Raw genomic sequence first — 17,321 nt, 5'->3', positions numbered from 1 at the left:
GTTCACCATGTTTAAGAGTCTCTTATGGTTTGTTTTCCTTTCTCTCCCTCCTCCCATCCCCCCCCCATATTTTTCTGTTATGTTTCTTAAATTCAACATATGAGTGAAATCATACGGTATTTGTCTTTCTCTGACTGACTTATTTCATTCAGCACAGTACACTCTAGCTCCATCCACATTGTTGCAAATGGCAAGATTTCGTTCATTTAATAGCTAAGTAATGTTCCATTGTGTATATATACCACATCTTCTTATCTCTTCATCCCAGTTGATGGACATGCAGGTATTTTCCACCATTTCATAGCTGTCTTTTCATCTTTTTTATGTGCTTTGAAGCACAAAAGTCTTTAATTTTGAACTCCAAATTATATATTTTTCTATTGTCATTTGTGTTTTTGGTGTCCTAAGAAGCCATTTCCTAATGCAAGGCCACAAAGATCTATACCTATATTTTCTTCTAAGAGTTCATTAGTTTACTTCTTACATTTAGGTCTTTGATTCATTTTAAGTTAATTTTTGTGTATGATGTGAGATGAGATCCAGCCTCATTCTTTTTTTCTTTTTTAATTTTTTTTAACGTTTATTTTTGAGAGCATGAGCAGGGGAGAGGCACAGAAAGAGGGAGACATAGAATCTGGAGCAGGCTCCAGGTTCTGAGCTGTCTGCACAGAGCTCGACATGGGGCTCGATCTCACGGAACTGTGAGACCATGACCTGCGCTGAAGTTGGATGCTTACCTGAGGCACCCAGGAGCCCCCAAACTCTTTTTTTTTTTTTTTTTTATATGGATATCCAGTTGTCCCAGCACCATTTGTTAAATAGACTGGTCTTTTCCATCAAATGGTCTCTGCACCCATGTCTGAAATCATTGATTGTCAGGGTTTTATATCTGGAGTCTTCAGTTCTATTCCATTGATCTGTTCTTATCCAGTAGCACACTGTTTTCAATTCTGTAGCTTTGTAGTATGTTGCAAAATAAGGAAGTGTGACTTCTTCAGTTTTGTTCTTTTTTAAGATTCTTTTGACTATTCAATGACTTTTCCATTTCCATATGAGTTTTAGGACACCAGTTTGTTAATTTCTGCAAAAGCAGCCATAGATCTGATTCATAAACACGGGTTATCTTTCTCTTTATTTAAGTTTCCAGGTTTTACACTTCTTTTGTTAAACTTACTCCTGAGATAGTTAATTTCAGGTATATAGAAATCTAATTAATTAAAAAAATTTTTTTAACGTTTATTCATTTTTTGCACAAGCAGGGGAGGGGCAGAGAGGGAGACATAGAATCTGAAGCAGGCTCCAGTCTCTGAGCTGTCAGCACAGAGCCCGATGAGGGGCTCAAACTCAGAAACTACAAGATCATGACCTGAGCTGAGGTCAGATATTTAACGGACTGAGCCACCCAGGCGCCCCAATTAATTTTTTTTAATTTTATTAATGTTTACTTATTTTTGAGAGAGAGAGAGAGAGAGAGCAGGGGAGGGGCAGAGAGAGAGGGAAACACAGAATCAGAAGCAGGCTCCAGGCTCCGAGCTGTCAGCACCTGATGTGGGGCTTGAACTCACGAGCCATGAGATCATGACCTGAGCCGAAGTCAGACGCTCAACTGACTGAGCCACCCAGGCGCACCCCCAATTAATTTTTTAATCTTGATCTTGTATCCTGCAACCTTGCAGAACTCCTTTTTAATTAGATCTAATATTTTTTGTGTGTGAATTCCTTAGGATTTTTGTATATATAAGATTATCCAAAAGTGTCCAAAAAGAGAGTTTTTTACTTCTTCCTTCCTGATCTGGTTTTTAGTTTCTTTTCCTTGTCTACTTGCCCTGACTAGAGCCTGCAGTTAAGTACACTATTGAATGGAAGGGGTGCAAACACAGATAGCCTTAACTCGTTCCTCATCTCTGGGGGACACTTTTCAGTCTTCACATTAACTTTAATGTTCTCTGATGCTCTTTATCAGGTTGAGAAAGTTCCTTCTACTCTGATTTGTTGAGTGTTTTTATCATGAAAAGGTGTTGAGTAAATGTTTTTAAAACCGTTGTTGCTTTCCTAAAAAAATTTTTTTTAATTAAGTTTTAAAATTTACATCCAAATCAGTTAGCATATAGGGCAACAATGATTTCAGGAGTAGATTCCTTAGTGCCCCTTACCCACTTAGCCCATCCCCCCCCACACACACCCCTTGCTGTAACCCTCTGTCAGTTCTCCATATTTATGAGCCTCTTCTGTTTTGTCCCCCTCCCTGTTCTTATATTATTTTTGTTTCCCTTCCCTTATGTTCATCTGTTTTGTCTCTTAAAGTCTTCATATGAGTGAAGTCATGTGATTTTTGTCTTTCTCTAATTTCACTTAGCATAATACCCTCCAGTTCCATCCATGTAGTTGCAAATGACAAGATTTCATTCTTTTTGACTGCCGAGTAATACTCCATTGTATATAGATACCACCTCTTCTTTATCCATTCATCCATCGATGGACATTTGGGCTCTTTCCATACTTTGGCTATTATTGATAGTGCTGCTATAAACATTGGGGTGCATGTGTCCCTTCAAATCAGCATATCTGTATCCCTTGGATAAATACCTAGAGTGCAATTGCTGGGTCGTAGGATAGTTCTATTTTTAGTTTTTTGAGGAACCTCCATACTGTTTTTCACAATGGCTGCACTAGCTTGCATTCCCATCCTAAAAATTTTTTTACCTCACATTATTAATAATCTATGTGAACAGTTATTTTCAATGATTTTTAGAACATAAACATTACCTGAAAAGTCTTTCTGGTCAAATTGTATTTGACAGGTTTTTCCAATTTTAATGATAAAAATATTAATTTTTTTTTTTTACCCTTTCACACCCCCCCCCTTTTTTTTTAAATAGGAGTAACTTTATATACGGCTCATATTTGAGTAAAGAAGAAATTGCTTTCTCAGATCCCACTCCTGATGGAAAACTCTTTGCAACACAGTACTGTGGCACTGGTCAGTTTCTGGTATATAATTTTATTAATGGACAAAATAACACTTAAAACAAATTCTTGCCTCTTGCTTGCAGTACTAGAAGACATCTACTGAAGAGAATGGATTGGTTGCTGACTTTAACCAGGAACTAGGGCCATTTTTATTACAATGAACTCAGGACTGGCAACAACCATAAGGTTGTTCCATTTTCATAAAATTGGAAACAATGCAGTAATAGCTTATTATTGTTTTGTTTTTTAAAGAAGATATTTTATTATCTTTTACAGAAATTTATGATTGATGTATTTTATCTATAGTTATTTAGACATGTTTACATGCAGCAGATAATTGTTCATAGTGGACTGAAAACTAATGCAAGGACTATGGTCTCAGTGATAAGTATATTTTGAAGTTCTTAATATGGAAATATACCAGTGTAGCTTGGTACTGTATTTTTTTATATTGATCTGCCGATACCAGTTATAGTTTTAAAGATTGTATTTTTACAGAGTGGAAAACAATGTTCTTGAGTTACTATTCAAGGAGGGTGCAATATTGCCTATTTAGGAATTCAAAGCTAATTGTTAAAGGGTCTGAAATACATTTTGAAGGAACCCCTGCAAAAAAGCAAAGTTCCAAATAAGCAGGAAGAATTTGGAATATTGAGCATTTTCTTCCATTTCTTTCTTTCCTATTCTCGATGCAGGAGGAAGTGGAAGGTGGTATAGAATAGAGGCTTTCCTTCTTGGAGAGCTTTATTGTAGTGACTAGAATTAGAAAATACCCTCTAAAGTTTATTATTCTTTCATTCTGGTTTTATTTCTTAAAATAAATGTTAATTGGGTACACTTAGGCTAGTAACAGATCCCAAAGAGGTTTTATAAAAACCTGTGGAATAGTTGTAAGCTAACTATGGATGACTTGGTATCTGCTTTGTTATTCCTCAGAAATACTACACTGAGTATATGCCTGCGTTACTGGACTTCATTTTGATACTTGTCTATCCTTCATAGTGCCCTCTACTTTAAAGGGTTTATATGTTGAAAAACTGCTGTGGCCTTTTATGACCTTGTATATAATGTAGAATAAAATAATAAAATACTTGATAGCTTTTTCTAAGTGATAAATGTGATGACAGTGTGTTGTCATTTGTGCTTTTTCAGGGAGTTAAATTTGATACCTTAAAATAGAATTAAAATAGTGGCTTCTTAAAAGTTTCACCATTTTGCCAAAGGATCAGTATATCAGTAACAATTCTGAACTTGGTCTTCAAAAAGCAAAATCCTAACATGGAAATATTCTGATCTTTTGAAGAAAGAGCCATAGCCCAAGAATGAAGCACCACTGTGGTCTAACATAGATTATTTTTATGAGCTGAAATGATAATCGTATCTTCATTAAAAACCAGCTGAAATTTAGAGCTTTAAATTATCAGGTGTGTATTTTATCCCCCTATAGATGTATGCTTTTCACATTTATAGAGTGGTATAAGGCTCTGTACTCTTCTTTGTAGGGGTGTAAATATTTCCCTTTGACTCATCATAATGGTCTGACTTTTGACACTCCCTTGCCTTTGAACTTTAAACTCTTACAGTCACCCCTGGTGTCATCATTTGCCTGACAGGGACCGTAACTTTTTAAAAAGAGCGTGCAATTTTTGTGTATAGTATAGATGCTCTATTAACTGTTAATCTCATAATACAGATCCAGTTTGCATAGAAACATGGTATGCTGCTTTGGGGAGCCAGAGTTGGTGTTTTCTAGGGGACCTGGGAGTAGAGAATATATATCTTTTGGTTGGTTTAAATGTTACAATTACTAGGAAGACTGTTTTCATGTTTATATTGAAGAAACAGCCCCTCAAATAACTTTTACAATCTAGGTGTTTCTGTAAGAATAGTATTAGTAACATCTAACTTTTGAGTGTTTGCTATGTGTCACACCTTTAATATAGTGCTGCATTATTTTATTTAATTGTCATGACAACTCAAGTGAAGAATCTGGGATATAGATATTAAGAGACTGCTTTATAGGAGTCTGGGTGAAAAATGTTGAAACACTGAACTAAAGTTATGATGTGTTGATGAAGATGAGGAAACAGATAAATTTTGATGAGACAAAATGAAAGAATCGAAAGAGTTGATAACTGGCCAGAGAAGGATCATGGCAAAGAATTTAGGGTAATTTGGAATTTTGAGTAACTGAATAGATGGATTGGCTCAGAAGGGAATACTGGAGAATTACTGGGAGAATTGGACTAGGAAGGATGAGCTCGATTTTGGTAAAGATTTTGACTTGGTTGCAGAATCTCCAAGGGGAGACACCTGTTTGGTATATAATTGGATATGTTGATCTAGAGTTTGAGAGAAGTTTGAACTAAGGAAATTTAATAATTATTCAGAGGTTTAGAGGAGATGTCCCCACCCTGAGGTTTGTAAAATGACATGGTAGGAGAGAGTTGTGAGGAATACCATCATTTAAGAGTCTTGAAGAAGAGTACCTGGGAAGAGGTCAGAGGATCAGAAGAGAGTGGTAGAAACCAAAGGAAGAGTTTCGTTTTTTTTTTGTTGTTTTTTTTTAATTTTTTTTTTTTCAACGTTTATTTATTTTTGGGACAGAGAGAGACAGAGCATGAACGGGGGAGGGGCAGAGAGAGAGGGAGACACAGAATCGGAAACAGGCTCCAGGCTCTGAGCCATCAGCCCAGAGCCAGACGCGGGGCTTGAACTCACGGACCGCGAGATCGTGACCTGGCTGAAGTCGGACGCTTAACCGACTGCGCCACCCAGGCGCCCCTCAAAGGAAGAGTTTCAAGAATCAAGAATGGTCAGCACTGTCATATCACAATTGAAGGCTGAAGAGTGACACTAGAAAAAGAAGAGTGGTCTTTTCAGAGTGGTGGAGGCAGTAATGGACACTGTGAGTATCCACTAATGGCCACAGTCAAACTTCAAAATAAGTTGATTCTGTAATTGTGATGATCTAAAGATGCCTATGAATTTGTCAGCTGCCCTTGAATAGTTGTTGGTTCATTATAAAAATACCTGCTGTATAGATATTCTAGAAACTACAAGTATAGACAGGAACCACAAGGTTTTATGGGTTATGCCCTTGTTTACAAGGACGTGCAGTGTTTTTATTTTGCAAGAATTATTAAAAAATCAGTATTTTACCATTGGGTGAAGTATGACTATCTTAAGGACGGTAAGTATAATAGACATGCATTGATATTTTAATTGTTCTTGCTTACATTGCGTGGCTGCCCAGCTAGGGTGTCTGGACAGGAACACAGATAGAGACCTGCCTAACCATATGTCACCAGGAGTTACGGTTGCTGATTTGATTTATGGAAGGTAGACATATATATGTCTTTGACCTATTCTCATGGCTCTTGGGCCTTTGGGCAGATAAAGGGAAGATAACTGTCTTATAATAACCCCTCCTCCTGCCATACCATTCTAGTAAAAATAAAATACACTGGACTACTTACAGAACAAAGAAGTGGTCAGAAAACAACTTGCTTTTTTTCTTAGAACTTATTTCATCTTTTGTCATAGTCACTGAAGTAGATGCTTTCCTTAGCTCAGCACTTGAAAGTTAAGAGCAGAAGGAATTTATTGTGTGAATGAATGGCTTTAACCCTTGGCCTCAGAGGCCCTTACTGAAATATCTTTAGTGATGGTTTCTTTCAGTGAAACCAGGGTTTCAGTGCTAGGGCAGAATTCTCCTAGACCTGGAGAAAGCTTAAGGGCCAGTTTCCATGACTAAAGAGAGGCCTGAGGGATATTTGTTCCCTGGAATAAACTGAAAGTTATTCCAGCTTTAGGTAGTTGAATCCAAAGGAATAGCAATCAGATCCACAGCTTTAAGTCTTTCCAATGGAGCAGCTGCTTTGGAGTATGTAGTGGATCTCTGGCAGTTTCTGCTTGCTCCCAAATCTGTCACCACACTCAACAAATGTTTATTATCGTCTCTCCTCAGGTAACAGCCAGGGGTCCTTGGCCTAGAAGAGTGTTTTTGTTTTGTTTTAAAGCTTGAGAGAGTGTATGCAAGCAGGAGCAGGGGAAGAGGGGGAGAGAGAGAGAGAATCCCAAGCAGGCTCCACACTGTCAGTGCAGAGCCCGACCCAGGACTCGCTCTTACGAACTGTGAGTTCATGAGCCAAAATCAAGAGTCGGCCACTTAACTGAGCCACCCAGACACCCCTAGAAGAGAGTTTTCATGGTTCTGTAGCAAAGTCTACTATGCTAGCACTCTTTACTTAATAGAACTGAAAGCCATTTTTCTGAAATAACAAAGTTATTCTTTAGGTAGTTTGGAAATGGAGATGAACACCTCATGTCATACTACACAGTTCTAGCAACCCAAAGTTCTGTTTCTAAGGACACCAAAATGAATACAGTTGCCATCTATAAAAGATTGGGGTTATACTGTGAATATTTCTAATGCCTCTTTAATAGTCATCATTTGTAAGATCTGTCATCCATAATATGGAACTCTGCAAATGGGCATGATGTGTGGAATACTTATATGTGTGTACATCTTCTTTGTATAAGCTACAGCTTTTCACTCAACAAGTATTTATTTAACACTTTCTTGAACTGTTAGGTGAGAATAGTTGAATCTTAGAGTCATCCAGCCTGTGATCTGTGGACTTCCAGTCTTTTTTGGACATACCAGAAAATCAGGGTAAAGAAAACACTTTTCCTGTTTAAGGGGATGGGGGAGAATTTTAATACATTCACCAAATTAAATGAAAAGACAACATACGGTAGAGACAACTTAAAAGACAATTTAGAATCATAAACAAAATGTGAGGTAGACCGACTAGTGTAATTCACCAAATTTTGGTTAAGAAAATTTTACAGTAATAAGGTAACACAGGTGCTTCCTTTTCTAAGAATCACAAAAAGCAGTTGCATAAATTACAGCCAAAATAATTGAATACAACAATTCTTATTCTAATTTTAGTTTACATTCAGTATTAACCTGTGTGAACTGTCATACATGGCAAGGTTCAACAGGTCTATAGATCAATTATTATGCAGGCCTAGCAAACACATTCATACCACAATGTTTTAAAGGATGGCAAGGCTTGAAGCTGAACACACCAAGGTATGTATTAACAAATCATGGTGTCCTGTGCTTGTGCAATTTTATCCTTAAAGGAGAAGGACCTAACATTCTCTAAGGAATTATACTGATAAGATGATTTTAAAAGATCCAAACCTTAGTAAGATAGGCATTGAGAAGAATAGGCAGGTCAGTTTGAGTTCTCCAACTTTGGGGTGATGGTCTTTGGCTTTGTTCTGGCATTTTTCTTCCACAGGGTTTAATAGTATTTAAGAGATCACAATCATTTGATTTTTCAGAGTACAGCCCTAATATGGAGTACCTGCATCTAAGGTTACTACTTAAAAAAAAAACACGCTTTATAAAGACTTTGAAGCCATAAAGCCAGAAGAAACCCTGAGAGTCCATCTGCCCCAGTTACAAGTGTTTTGGGATTATTTCAAGTATTTTATTTGCCCTATAAATATTGGAATATTGCACAGTGGGTTTCTTGATATCCTCTGCATTAGGCCCTTTCAACAAAACAGGAACAATTGAAATACATTCATATCTAAATCAACCTGCTTCAAAACGTACCTCTTTACCAAAAATTCTGTACTGAAATTATGAGTATTTTTAAAGTATACATAAGGCAGATCCTCGTTGAAGGAGAATTTAAAATGGGGTTTAAAGGAATTGTTCATTTCAAAATACATTTAAAGCATCGTAAGCTATATTAAAACCAAGAGATCTGCAAACCATTTCAGATTAGTACATTCCATTTTTTCACTACTGTAAACTCCTTGTTATCACAAGCTAATAAAGCTGGTCAGTTAACGTTATTTGTTCTAAGTAAATGCAGGCTGAGTCAGCCACCTCTCAGTAGTTTCAGGCCATAAGTAAGACTTCAATTCAAGTAAAAATGGCCATTTTAAGTGGTATGTGTGGGCTCATGAGAAAAATGTCAAATTGTTGAATGATGAGAACTAGAGTAATTTAAGCACAAACTTCCAAAGGACTTCATTTGTTCTAGAACATTTTCTAAAAGCCTGGGTTTGATTAAAATACATGGTGAGAAACTTACACTGTTGGTACTGAAAAAACACCCCCTACCGATTTTAGTGAGTCAGAGACTTTTAATGGAATCTTTCTTACTCCTCACAAAAGAATCACTGGTAAGATTAAAACAGTGGTCTTTCTATGGCTCTGTTTCCCATTTCAGCAGTTTTTGTGTTGTTGTCTATATAAGGTAGCTGATATTTATTCAGTGTATTTTTTATTAAAGGAAGCTTTGCTTGAGGCCATGAAAAGAAACAAACTAGTTCCATTCCACACAGAACCAGAGCCTGACATTTAGCTTTGCTGGTGCCAACTGCTTAATCCCAAACAGGGTGGGTATGGGGTGACTGCTGAAAGCTTCTTAATTGGCTCAACTACTGAATTAGGTTCTCCTTGTACAAGTTTAAACTCTGTTCCATATTCTCATAGACATAGTGTGCTTAGAGACTGGAAAGGTTTTTAAAGAATGAAAAAAACCAAAGGAATTTCAGCAAGGAGAAGCTGCATAAATGCATACAGTGCCTGCTCTGCATTTACTGATTTGTTTGTTCAGTTTAAATAGTAAACTTTTAACTCGTGTGGAAATTTTGCCAAAAGTTTCAATACATATAAGATTATAAATCTTAAACTAACACTGCACAGAGAAAGACAAAGCTACTTCTTTTTTTTTAAAATACAAATATCTTCTACATTCTATCATTTCAGACCCCTGAGTAGTACTGTACCAAAGTACAGATCTGAAGAGAAACTGAGGGTTCAGGCCTCAAACGTTAATCTTCATTTAATTCCACACCAGTGGTGTGAGTCTCATGTAACACATTCAGGCTAGCTAATGCTGAGAGTCCGTTTTCCCCCTAACACAGTATAGTAGAAAAAACAATGCAAACTCCACGTTATTTCTCCAAAGTACACCCTCCTCAGGCTCCCATGGCAGACCATGTCTTAAGTAATTGCATAACTGCCTAGGGTGGAGTTAACCTGAATTGAAGGTCCCAAAAGTGGAATTGAAAGAGAGTGATACCCCAGAGACCTGCCTCAGATTGGGGTTGGAGGGGCGGATTTCTTTGGAGAACAAATATGTTGCACTTTGCTCCACAGTGATTGTACTTTAAAGGAAAAAAAAATCCCAAATAAATGTTTCTGCCCCACCCCACCTAGGCATCCCTTTGCTATTTTTGGTGTCTCCGAAAGGTCATACGTGGCGGCCAGTAAGAAAGTAGAGGGGCTTGTCATCACTGCTGTTAGCAGTTTGAAACTCGTCTCGGAGGCGGAACTGCCACTCATCCTCCAGCTCTAAGCGGACAATTGTTTGGCGTAAGGAGCTTCTGTCTTGGCAGATGACACACAGGGTAGCACCTTCAGAAAAAAAGGCAGAAGTGCATCTTAGGTTCAGGGATTGAAATTACGAAGAGCCTATCATCTTTTTCTGATTATGTCCTCTAAGCTGACACATCTGAGAACTAACATATAGGTAAGTAACCTGTCACAACTGCTCATTATAATTTTCATCTTATTTGAGTTCAAAAATAAACTCAAGTTTTGAGTTATCAGATTCAAAAGTTAAGAGTGTAAAGTGAAAAATCTTCCCTTCCCCTGTGGTAACCGATGGTAAAACCAATGTTCTATGTGTCTAGAGCAGGGGTTCTCCACCTCAGCACCACTGGATAATTCTGTTATGGGGGCTGTTCTGTTCTTATAGGATATTTTAGCAGCATCCTTGGCTTCTCTTTTACTCACTATATGCCAGCAGCACTTTCCAGTGTGATAGTCTGAAATGTCTCCAGATAATGCCAAATGTCCCCTGATAGGCAACCTACCTCCCTCACTGTTCCATATGTATTTTATGCATATGTAAATACACATGTTCATCTATTCTTAAATTCTACATGAGTGAAATCATACAGTATTTGTTTCTCTGACTTACTTCACTTAGCATCATATACCCAGGTCCATCCATGCTGTTGCAAAAGCAAGACCTCCTTTTTAATGGCTGAGTAATATGCCATTATATACAAATACATCTTCCTTACTGATTTATCTATGGAGGGACACTTGGGTAGCTTACGTATTTTGGCTATTGTAAATAATGCTGCAGTAAACATAGGGTTGCATATATCTTTTCAAATTAGGGCTTTTATTTTCTTTAAATACCCAGTAGTGGAATACTGGATAATATGGTTCTTTTTTTTTTTTTTTTTAATGTTTATTTATTTTTGAGAGAGTGATTGACAGCGTGTGAGCGGGGTAGAGGCAGAGAGAGGGAAGGGGAGACAGAATCCAAAGCAGGCTCCAGGCTCTGAGCTGTCAGCACAGAGCCCAACGCGGGGCTCAAACTCAAGAGCAGTGAGATCATGACCTGAGCCGAAGTCCAGTGCTCGGCCGACTGAGCCACCCAGGTGCCCCAATTCTATTTTAAATTTTTGAGGAACCTCTATACTGTTTTTCACAGTGGCCTGTGCACAGTATGGTGAATCATACTTTGTTCACCGACTTCAGAGGTCATCTTGTCAGGATTATTCATGATACATAATCTGCAGTTTGTCCTTGGGCAGATCTTTTTGTACAGTGCATACCTGTTGAAGCAACTTTAGCTTCTATACCAGAATCACATCTCATTAAGCTGAGTTTTATTACAATGAGATTATTTGAAAAGCATTATTTCTCTTCTTGCACTGCATCATTCTTTTCTAGAATTAATGGTAAAAACATATTTAATGTGGTCACATTTCTGGCCATCTATCTGTATTTTGTCCTGGTATGATGGACTTGATTCCACCCACACCCCAGTTAAGAAAATCATGGCCCTCATTTAAAATAAGCAGGGTATTCAGTTTACTGGCAAAAAAGATTATTAAAGTGCTTTTTGGCTCACTTCCCTATTTTGTTCAGCAGGAACAATGGCATTCACAAACAAAAGACACTAAATTTGGTATACCTTTTAGAAACTTAAATTTCTTCAGAAGATCAGCACCTACAAAAGAGTCACAGAGGTACAAGAGAAGTCCACTGAAAAACACCCCTTCACAGTTGACATTGCTGGAGTGGGGTCTGGAGCTGATGTAGCATATGGCCACCTGGAATCATCAAGCAGACAGCAACGGGCATTTCAAAAAGCAGGCAAAACATCTGCACTTCAGCTGAATAAGTCACTACCTGCCTATTTAGTTATTCCAGGGTAAGGTAAAGGACATACATTTTTTAAATTGAAACTGAAATAGGTTGGTTATTTAAATTCTGCACCTCTTTTATTTAGTGTGCCAAGTTTTAACCTATTTACATCTTGTTTCTCTTGATAAAGGACAGTTACGAGAGAATTAGTAAGAAATGAAACAGGCCTCTCCACCTAAATGTCTCTGTAAAATGAAAAATGGTCTTCCACAAAAAGGCACACTTGGGATGAAATGTTTAATTTTTTAAAATTCTCATCAATAAGGTAATCAGCTTTTCATTTAAATACACTTAAATTTTCAGACAGAAGCTTCAAGCAGTGCATAATTTTAAGTATTTAGTTCTATATGGCTTTCATGTAAAGAAGATAGCTTTATAAAAATTACACGGAGGTAAGATAGTTGGGAGACCTTGAGAACAGGGGCATGGCTTAATGACTGCACCTGACCGCTTGGATCAAAATACTGGTTCCTCTGCTTAGTAGCTGGGTAACACTGAGCGGCTTCCTTCTTTTTGCCATACCTCAGTTTCTCTGTCTGGCGAAATAATAGTAGTACCTGTTTCATAGGACTGTTTTATGAAATAAACACTGTAAACCACTTAGTAGGTATTCACTGTTAGTTGCTGTTAGTAGTAGTGTTGAGACTGTGTTGTCTAACATCTTGAACCCTGGACCCTGGGGTGGAGGAGTCTAGAGGCCTGGGTTAGACACATGACTTAGAGATACTAATGGTTTTTAAGGTACCTTCTACAACTCATGGTGTAGATTACATTTTCATTCTTATGAAATTTCAGTAAAATTGATTTAAAAATCAGTTTCCAGAATTGAATACATTTGGATTTCAGTCTGAAGATATTGTATATGTTAATACATACAAAGAAGAAAACCTAAGAGTTTTATACATACAAAGAGGAATGTACGTATGTTTTAATACATACAAAGAGGAAAACCTAAAATACGATTTACCAAAATGTTACTGTTCCCATTACAAGTGATTCTTTTTCTTTATACCTTTTATTTACAGAGGATGTTAGTGAACAGTTAAATATTTTTAAAATATTACTAATAATTGTAGAGGAAAGCTTCATGGCAGAAGCCCTTAAATAAAGTCCTGAAGGCCATCAGTGGTCAAAGGTGCAAGTGGCAAAAACTAACACTGATGGGGAATTTGAGACAAGAGAAAGAATGCAAAATAAGGAAACAATGGCAAAGAAAGAAATCCTAGAATGGGAAGTGGTGAAGTGACAGCTACAAAGGTCTCCTGTGATACCCTAAATTGTCCAGCAGTCACTGAGCTTCTCTTTTGCCTAAAACAGTGGCTAAGACGCTGTGTGCCTTTGAACTGTGTCTTGTGGAGAAGCATCATCACGTGATTATAATACGGTCTGATACGTTTTAGGACAGCAAACAACTGCTTCTGTCCACAGTCACTGAGGTAGGCTCAGTGGAACTGACCTCTGAGCTAAGCTTTGCATATTCACTGGCTCACTGTGGACAGCAGAAATAGGGATGGGGAGGGACAGTTGCCATCACATCTTGTGTGAGCCTTTTGCAGTATGAGTATGTCACAGGCTCCTTTTTTGTCTCCATTTAAGCTTTCAAATGGGAGCTAAAATGGGAAAGAAATTGATGGAAATGGGTAAAAGCACAATACCAGCCCTCTTCCCTTTACCTCTGGTCCAATGTTAAGGTAGCAGTCAATGGCCAACACAGGACTCTTGAAGTTATGGATGGCTTTGGGGAAGAGTTTGTAGGAAGCATGCTGAAGGAACTTCTCCAGGAGAAACTGCGCAGGGGCTGCCAGTAGTGTGTGTTCACTGTCGGGAGCACAGACATACTGAAGGGGCAAGATGGGTGCTAAGCTCTCTGACACCTGAAATCAGAGCCGAGATTATCATGGGAAATAGGTCTGTCACTGGATGAAACGGGCAAGGAAAAATGGCATTGCACACTAACGGTCCCCAAATAGTAGTAGTAGCACAGTGACAGATGCTAGGCTCAGAGGTTAGTTTGTCCTTCTTGGGTTCTGGACTTTTTTCCCCCTTGGGAATAGGTTGGGTCTCACTTAACGCACAGTCAGGGCAGGAGAAAATGGAAATGTAGGCTTCTTTGACAGTTACTGCATTTAGCAACATTGTGAGGACCAACAGGAAGCCTTTCACAGTGCTGCTGGACGTGGACACGTTAAGTCCCATCCCAGCACATCCAAAAAATAAAAGCGAAGAGGTTTCTAAGCTCCACTGGGGGAGTTCACATGTTATAAATTAAATTATTAAGACAGTAAATGTCTTAAACAGAAAAGGGTAGGTCCATGGAATTCACCCTCAATAAGTGTTGATTGGTCTTACTTTCTTAAAAAAACAACAACAACAAAACTGGCAAAGGACCAGACAAGCATCTTAATTTACATTTCTCTTATGTATTAAAGAATGTAAAAATGTTTGGCCAGTTTATAAAGATAGAATGTTAAGTTTGAAACAAGATTTGATGGAATTGTTAAGCCTTAAATCTAAAGAAATGTAAATCTGTTGAATTTTCAAATCTTTTGTTTAACTCTAGATGAATCCTCAGTAAGGAGACAGACTGCATATTTGGCATTAAGAACTGACTCCCTTGTGTTATCTCACTTTCCAGTCAAGTGGCAAGTACTTAATGCCAGTACCTAATAACAAAGAACAGTAGAATCAAGCTTGCAAACTTACCATAATCTTTGGTTTAATGATAAAGTCCCTTTGCCCTCCAACCTGAACATGTTTCTTCATGAGACTGAAGTTATTAAAGCGGCAGATGAGCAGGCCACTACTGTTTGTTCTCAGGTTAAAGTCAACATCTTCACAGAAATACCTAAATCATAATCACAATAATAGATCTCTGACTACCTTTTGGTCCCAGCCATATTTGTGTTTTGTTTTGTTCTGAGACGGGGAGAGAGAACGAGAACATGGGAGTGAGCATTGAAGCAGGGCAGAGGGAGAGGGAATCTCAAGCAGTCTCCATGCTTAGTACAGAGCCTGATGTGGGGCTCGATCCCACGACCCTGGGATCATGACCTGAGCTGAAATCAAGAGTCAGACATTTAACCTACTGAGCCACCCAGGCGCCCCTACATCCCAGCCATGTTAATTACATACATAAAGTCTGTTAGGAGACAGACTCAGAATCAACTTTGCCTTCTCGTGGAGCTGACCCTCTTAACTCTGCTCAATTCAGGGGGCTCACAGGCCAGAGTTAAAAGGAGGAGGAAGTGAGAGGACTTAGGCCCCAGACATTCCATGAGGCCTTGGGTATTCCTGAGCTGAAACAGGACTGACTGCACATTCTGTGTATTCTTGTGGGACAGAGATGCAGAGGTGCTCCCAGTTTAACATTCCTGGCTGCAAACAGGATAAAACATCATCTGCCATGAAATAGCTACAGAATATTCTAATAGCTACAGATTGGGGGTTGACGTAGGAGGACTTTATGGTTCCTGACATACCTCACTTGGCCATCTTGGATTTTCCAGGATGTGGACATTATTTATTCAGGAGGCAAGACCAGGGCTAGTCTGCTTATTCTCACCTGTTGGCTTCTCCCTACAGGATCCAGATCTCTGGATCTTACTAACATTTAGGGGAAGGATTAACTTCTGATTTCTGAGGATGGAAGAGTTCACCTTCAATGGGTTAAGGACCTACCCACACTGATCTGTACTGATGTAATAGTTTTTGTCCCTCTTGTAGTTCTTGCTGAATACTGGGATGGCTAAAATACATTTTCTAAGCATTTCATGTTGTAATTATTATTTAAGGGTCCGGGTCAGTCTGAAGGAGGATGAAGGGGGGCTTTGGGGTTTGTGATCCCATTTCTCCCTCCTTGTCCATAAAAAGAGATTCTCAGGTTTTCGAAGACAGAGGAACAAACATATTATAGGGGTCATTGTTGGGCAGAAGCAAACATGCCTGGAATGCTTGCACCCAGGAGGCCCGACTTACCTGTTGAAGTCATACTGCACATTCTGAGTCAAGTCTATGTTAAGGAGAATGAAGTCATGCACATGGCACCTAGAGAATGGGGCTTTCAGGCTCTGAGAAGTCAGCTTGCTGCTCCATTTCTGTATGCCAAGGATTGCGTAGTGGATGATTTTTGGTGTTGCTTCAATATGCTGCAAGACGCTCTTCAAGGACACATTCTTACTGGAAACTCCTGCTTCCATGGGCTGGCTATGAAATGTCAAGTTAGTTTATATAAGAGCAATAAATATTACCGGAGAGAGGATCATTTTTGAAGGGATAACACTACTATACACTATTAATATCCATAAAGATATAATTAGCTGGCTTACTTTATATTAGCCTGGAATGGAAAAGGATGTCAAGCCTAGTTTTCATGATGCCTGTCACTGCTAACTTAAGGAAATGGTCTTTTGGGGGTGGGGCTTACCACTTTTAAGACAGAGAAAAAAACAGCCCAACTCAAAATGACTAATGAACAAGAAGTTACCAAAGAAAGGAAGCCAGAGGTTAGAAGCACACAAGTATACTTCCCAGTGTTGTAATTCTGGTATAGTAAAGGAGTATCTGAGAATGTCACTGGCTTCATATTCACAGTGGAAACATAGTGTGTGAGCTGGAAGGAAGGGCCGAGAGGTCATCAGTGGGGGTGCTACTGGTATTTAGGGACCATTTACTGCATAGGACTTTTCCAGGTTTAACATTCCCTGGTCCTCGTGGAGCCCCTTCACCAGGAGAACCACTGATTTGGGCCCAGCCCTAATTTTACAGATGACAGAATTGAGACAAAGAGATGAAATAACTTTTCCTTTTCATCCAGGCAGGTTACCAAGCAGAGCTGAGATTAAAAACCAGGTGTGATTCAGAAGCTAGTGGACTTTCTAAATCATAGCGCCTTTCAACAGACTTTATAGCAAACCAAAGCCATGATGCAGAAATAGTCCAGAAATTTAACGGCACAGTGAATATCTAAAGAAAAGTGCTAGTGAGGGTTGTCTTCTGGATAATTGCTCTGTGAAGCTGTCCCTCTCTCATTTACTTCCATGCATAATAAGCCAAGGAAAGCATCTCCTTCATAGCATTAGGCCAT

General features: G+C 38.6%; 2 protein-coding genes across 11 annotated transcripts in view; one reads left to right on the top strand and one right to left on the bottom strand.

Annotated features, from left to right (window-relative positions):
* Window positions 1–4,091, top strand: part of ESCO1 (establishment of sister chromatid cohesion N-acetyltransferase 1) — a 74,877-nt gene extending 70,786 nt beyond the window's left edge. For all 3 annotated transcript variants that reach the window (XM_045458587.1, XM_045458588.1, XM_045458586.1), the window contains one exon: window positions 2,880–4,091. In XM_045458587.1, the coding sequence (XP_045314543.1) occupies window positions 2,880–3,027 (148 nt within the window). In that variant the 3' untranslated portion in view covers window positions 3,028–4,091. The remainder of the gene's footprint in view (window positions 1–2,879) is intronic.
* A 3,578-nt stretch (window positions 4,092–7,669) lies between these two features.
* GREB1L (GREB1 like retinoic acid receptor coactivator) overlaps window positions 7,670–17,321 on the bottom strand; it is a 283,759-nt gene continuing 274,107 nt past the window's right edge. For all 8 annotated transcript variants that reach the window (XM_045458577.1, XM_045458582.1, XM_045458583.1 and 5 more), the window contains 5 exons: window positions 16,214–16,441; window positions 14,942–15,083; window positions 13,912–14,112; window positions 12,006–12,144; window positions 7,670–10,426 (listed from right to left, as the gene is read on the bottom strand). In XM_045458577.1, coding sequence (XP_045314533.1) covers window positions 10,263–10,426; window positions 12,006–12,144; window positions 13,912–14,112; window positions 14,942–15,083; window positions 16,214–16,441 — 874 coding nt within the window. In that variant the 3' untranslated portion in view covers window positions 7,670–10,262. The remainder of the gene's footprint in view (window positions 10,427–12,005; window positions 12,145–13,911; window positions 14,113–14,941; window positions 15,084–16,213; window positions 16,442–17,321) is intronic.

This window comes from Leopardus geoffroyi, chromosome D3 (genome assembly GCF_018350155.1).
Source record: "Leopardus geoffroyi isolate Oge1 chromosome D3, O.geoffroyi_Oge1_pat1.0, whole genome shotgun sequence".
In the NCBI taxonomy this organism is placed as follows: Eukaryota; Metazoa; Chordata; class Mammalia; order Carnivora; family Felidae; genus Leopardus; species Leopardus geoffroyi.
This window is presented reverse-complemented; position numbering and strand designations above follow the sequence as displayed.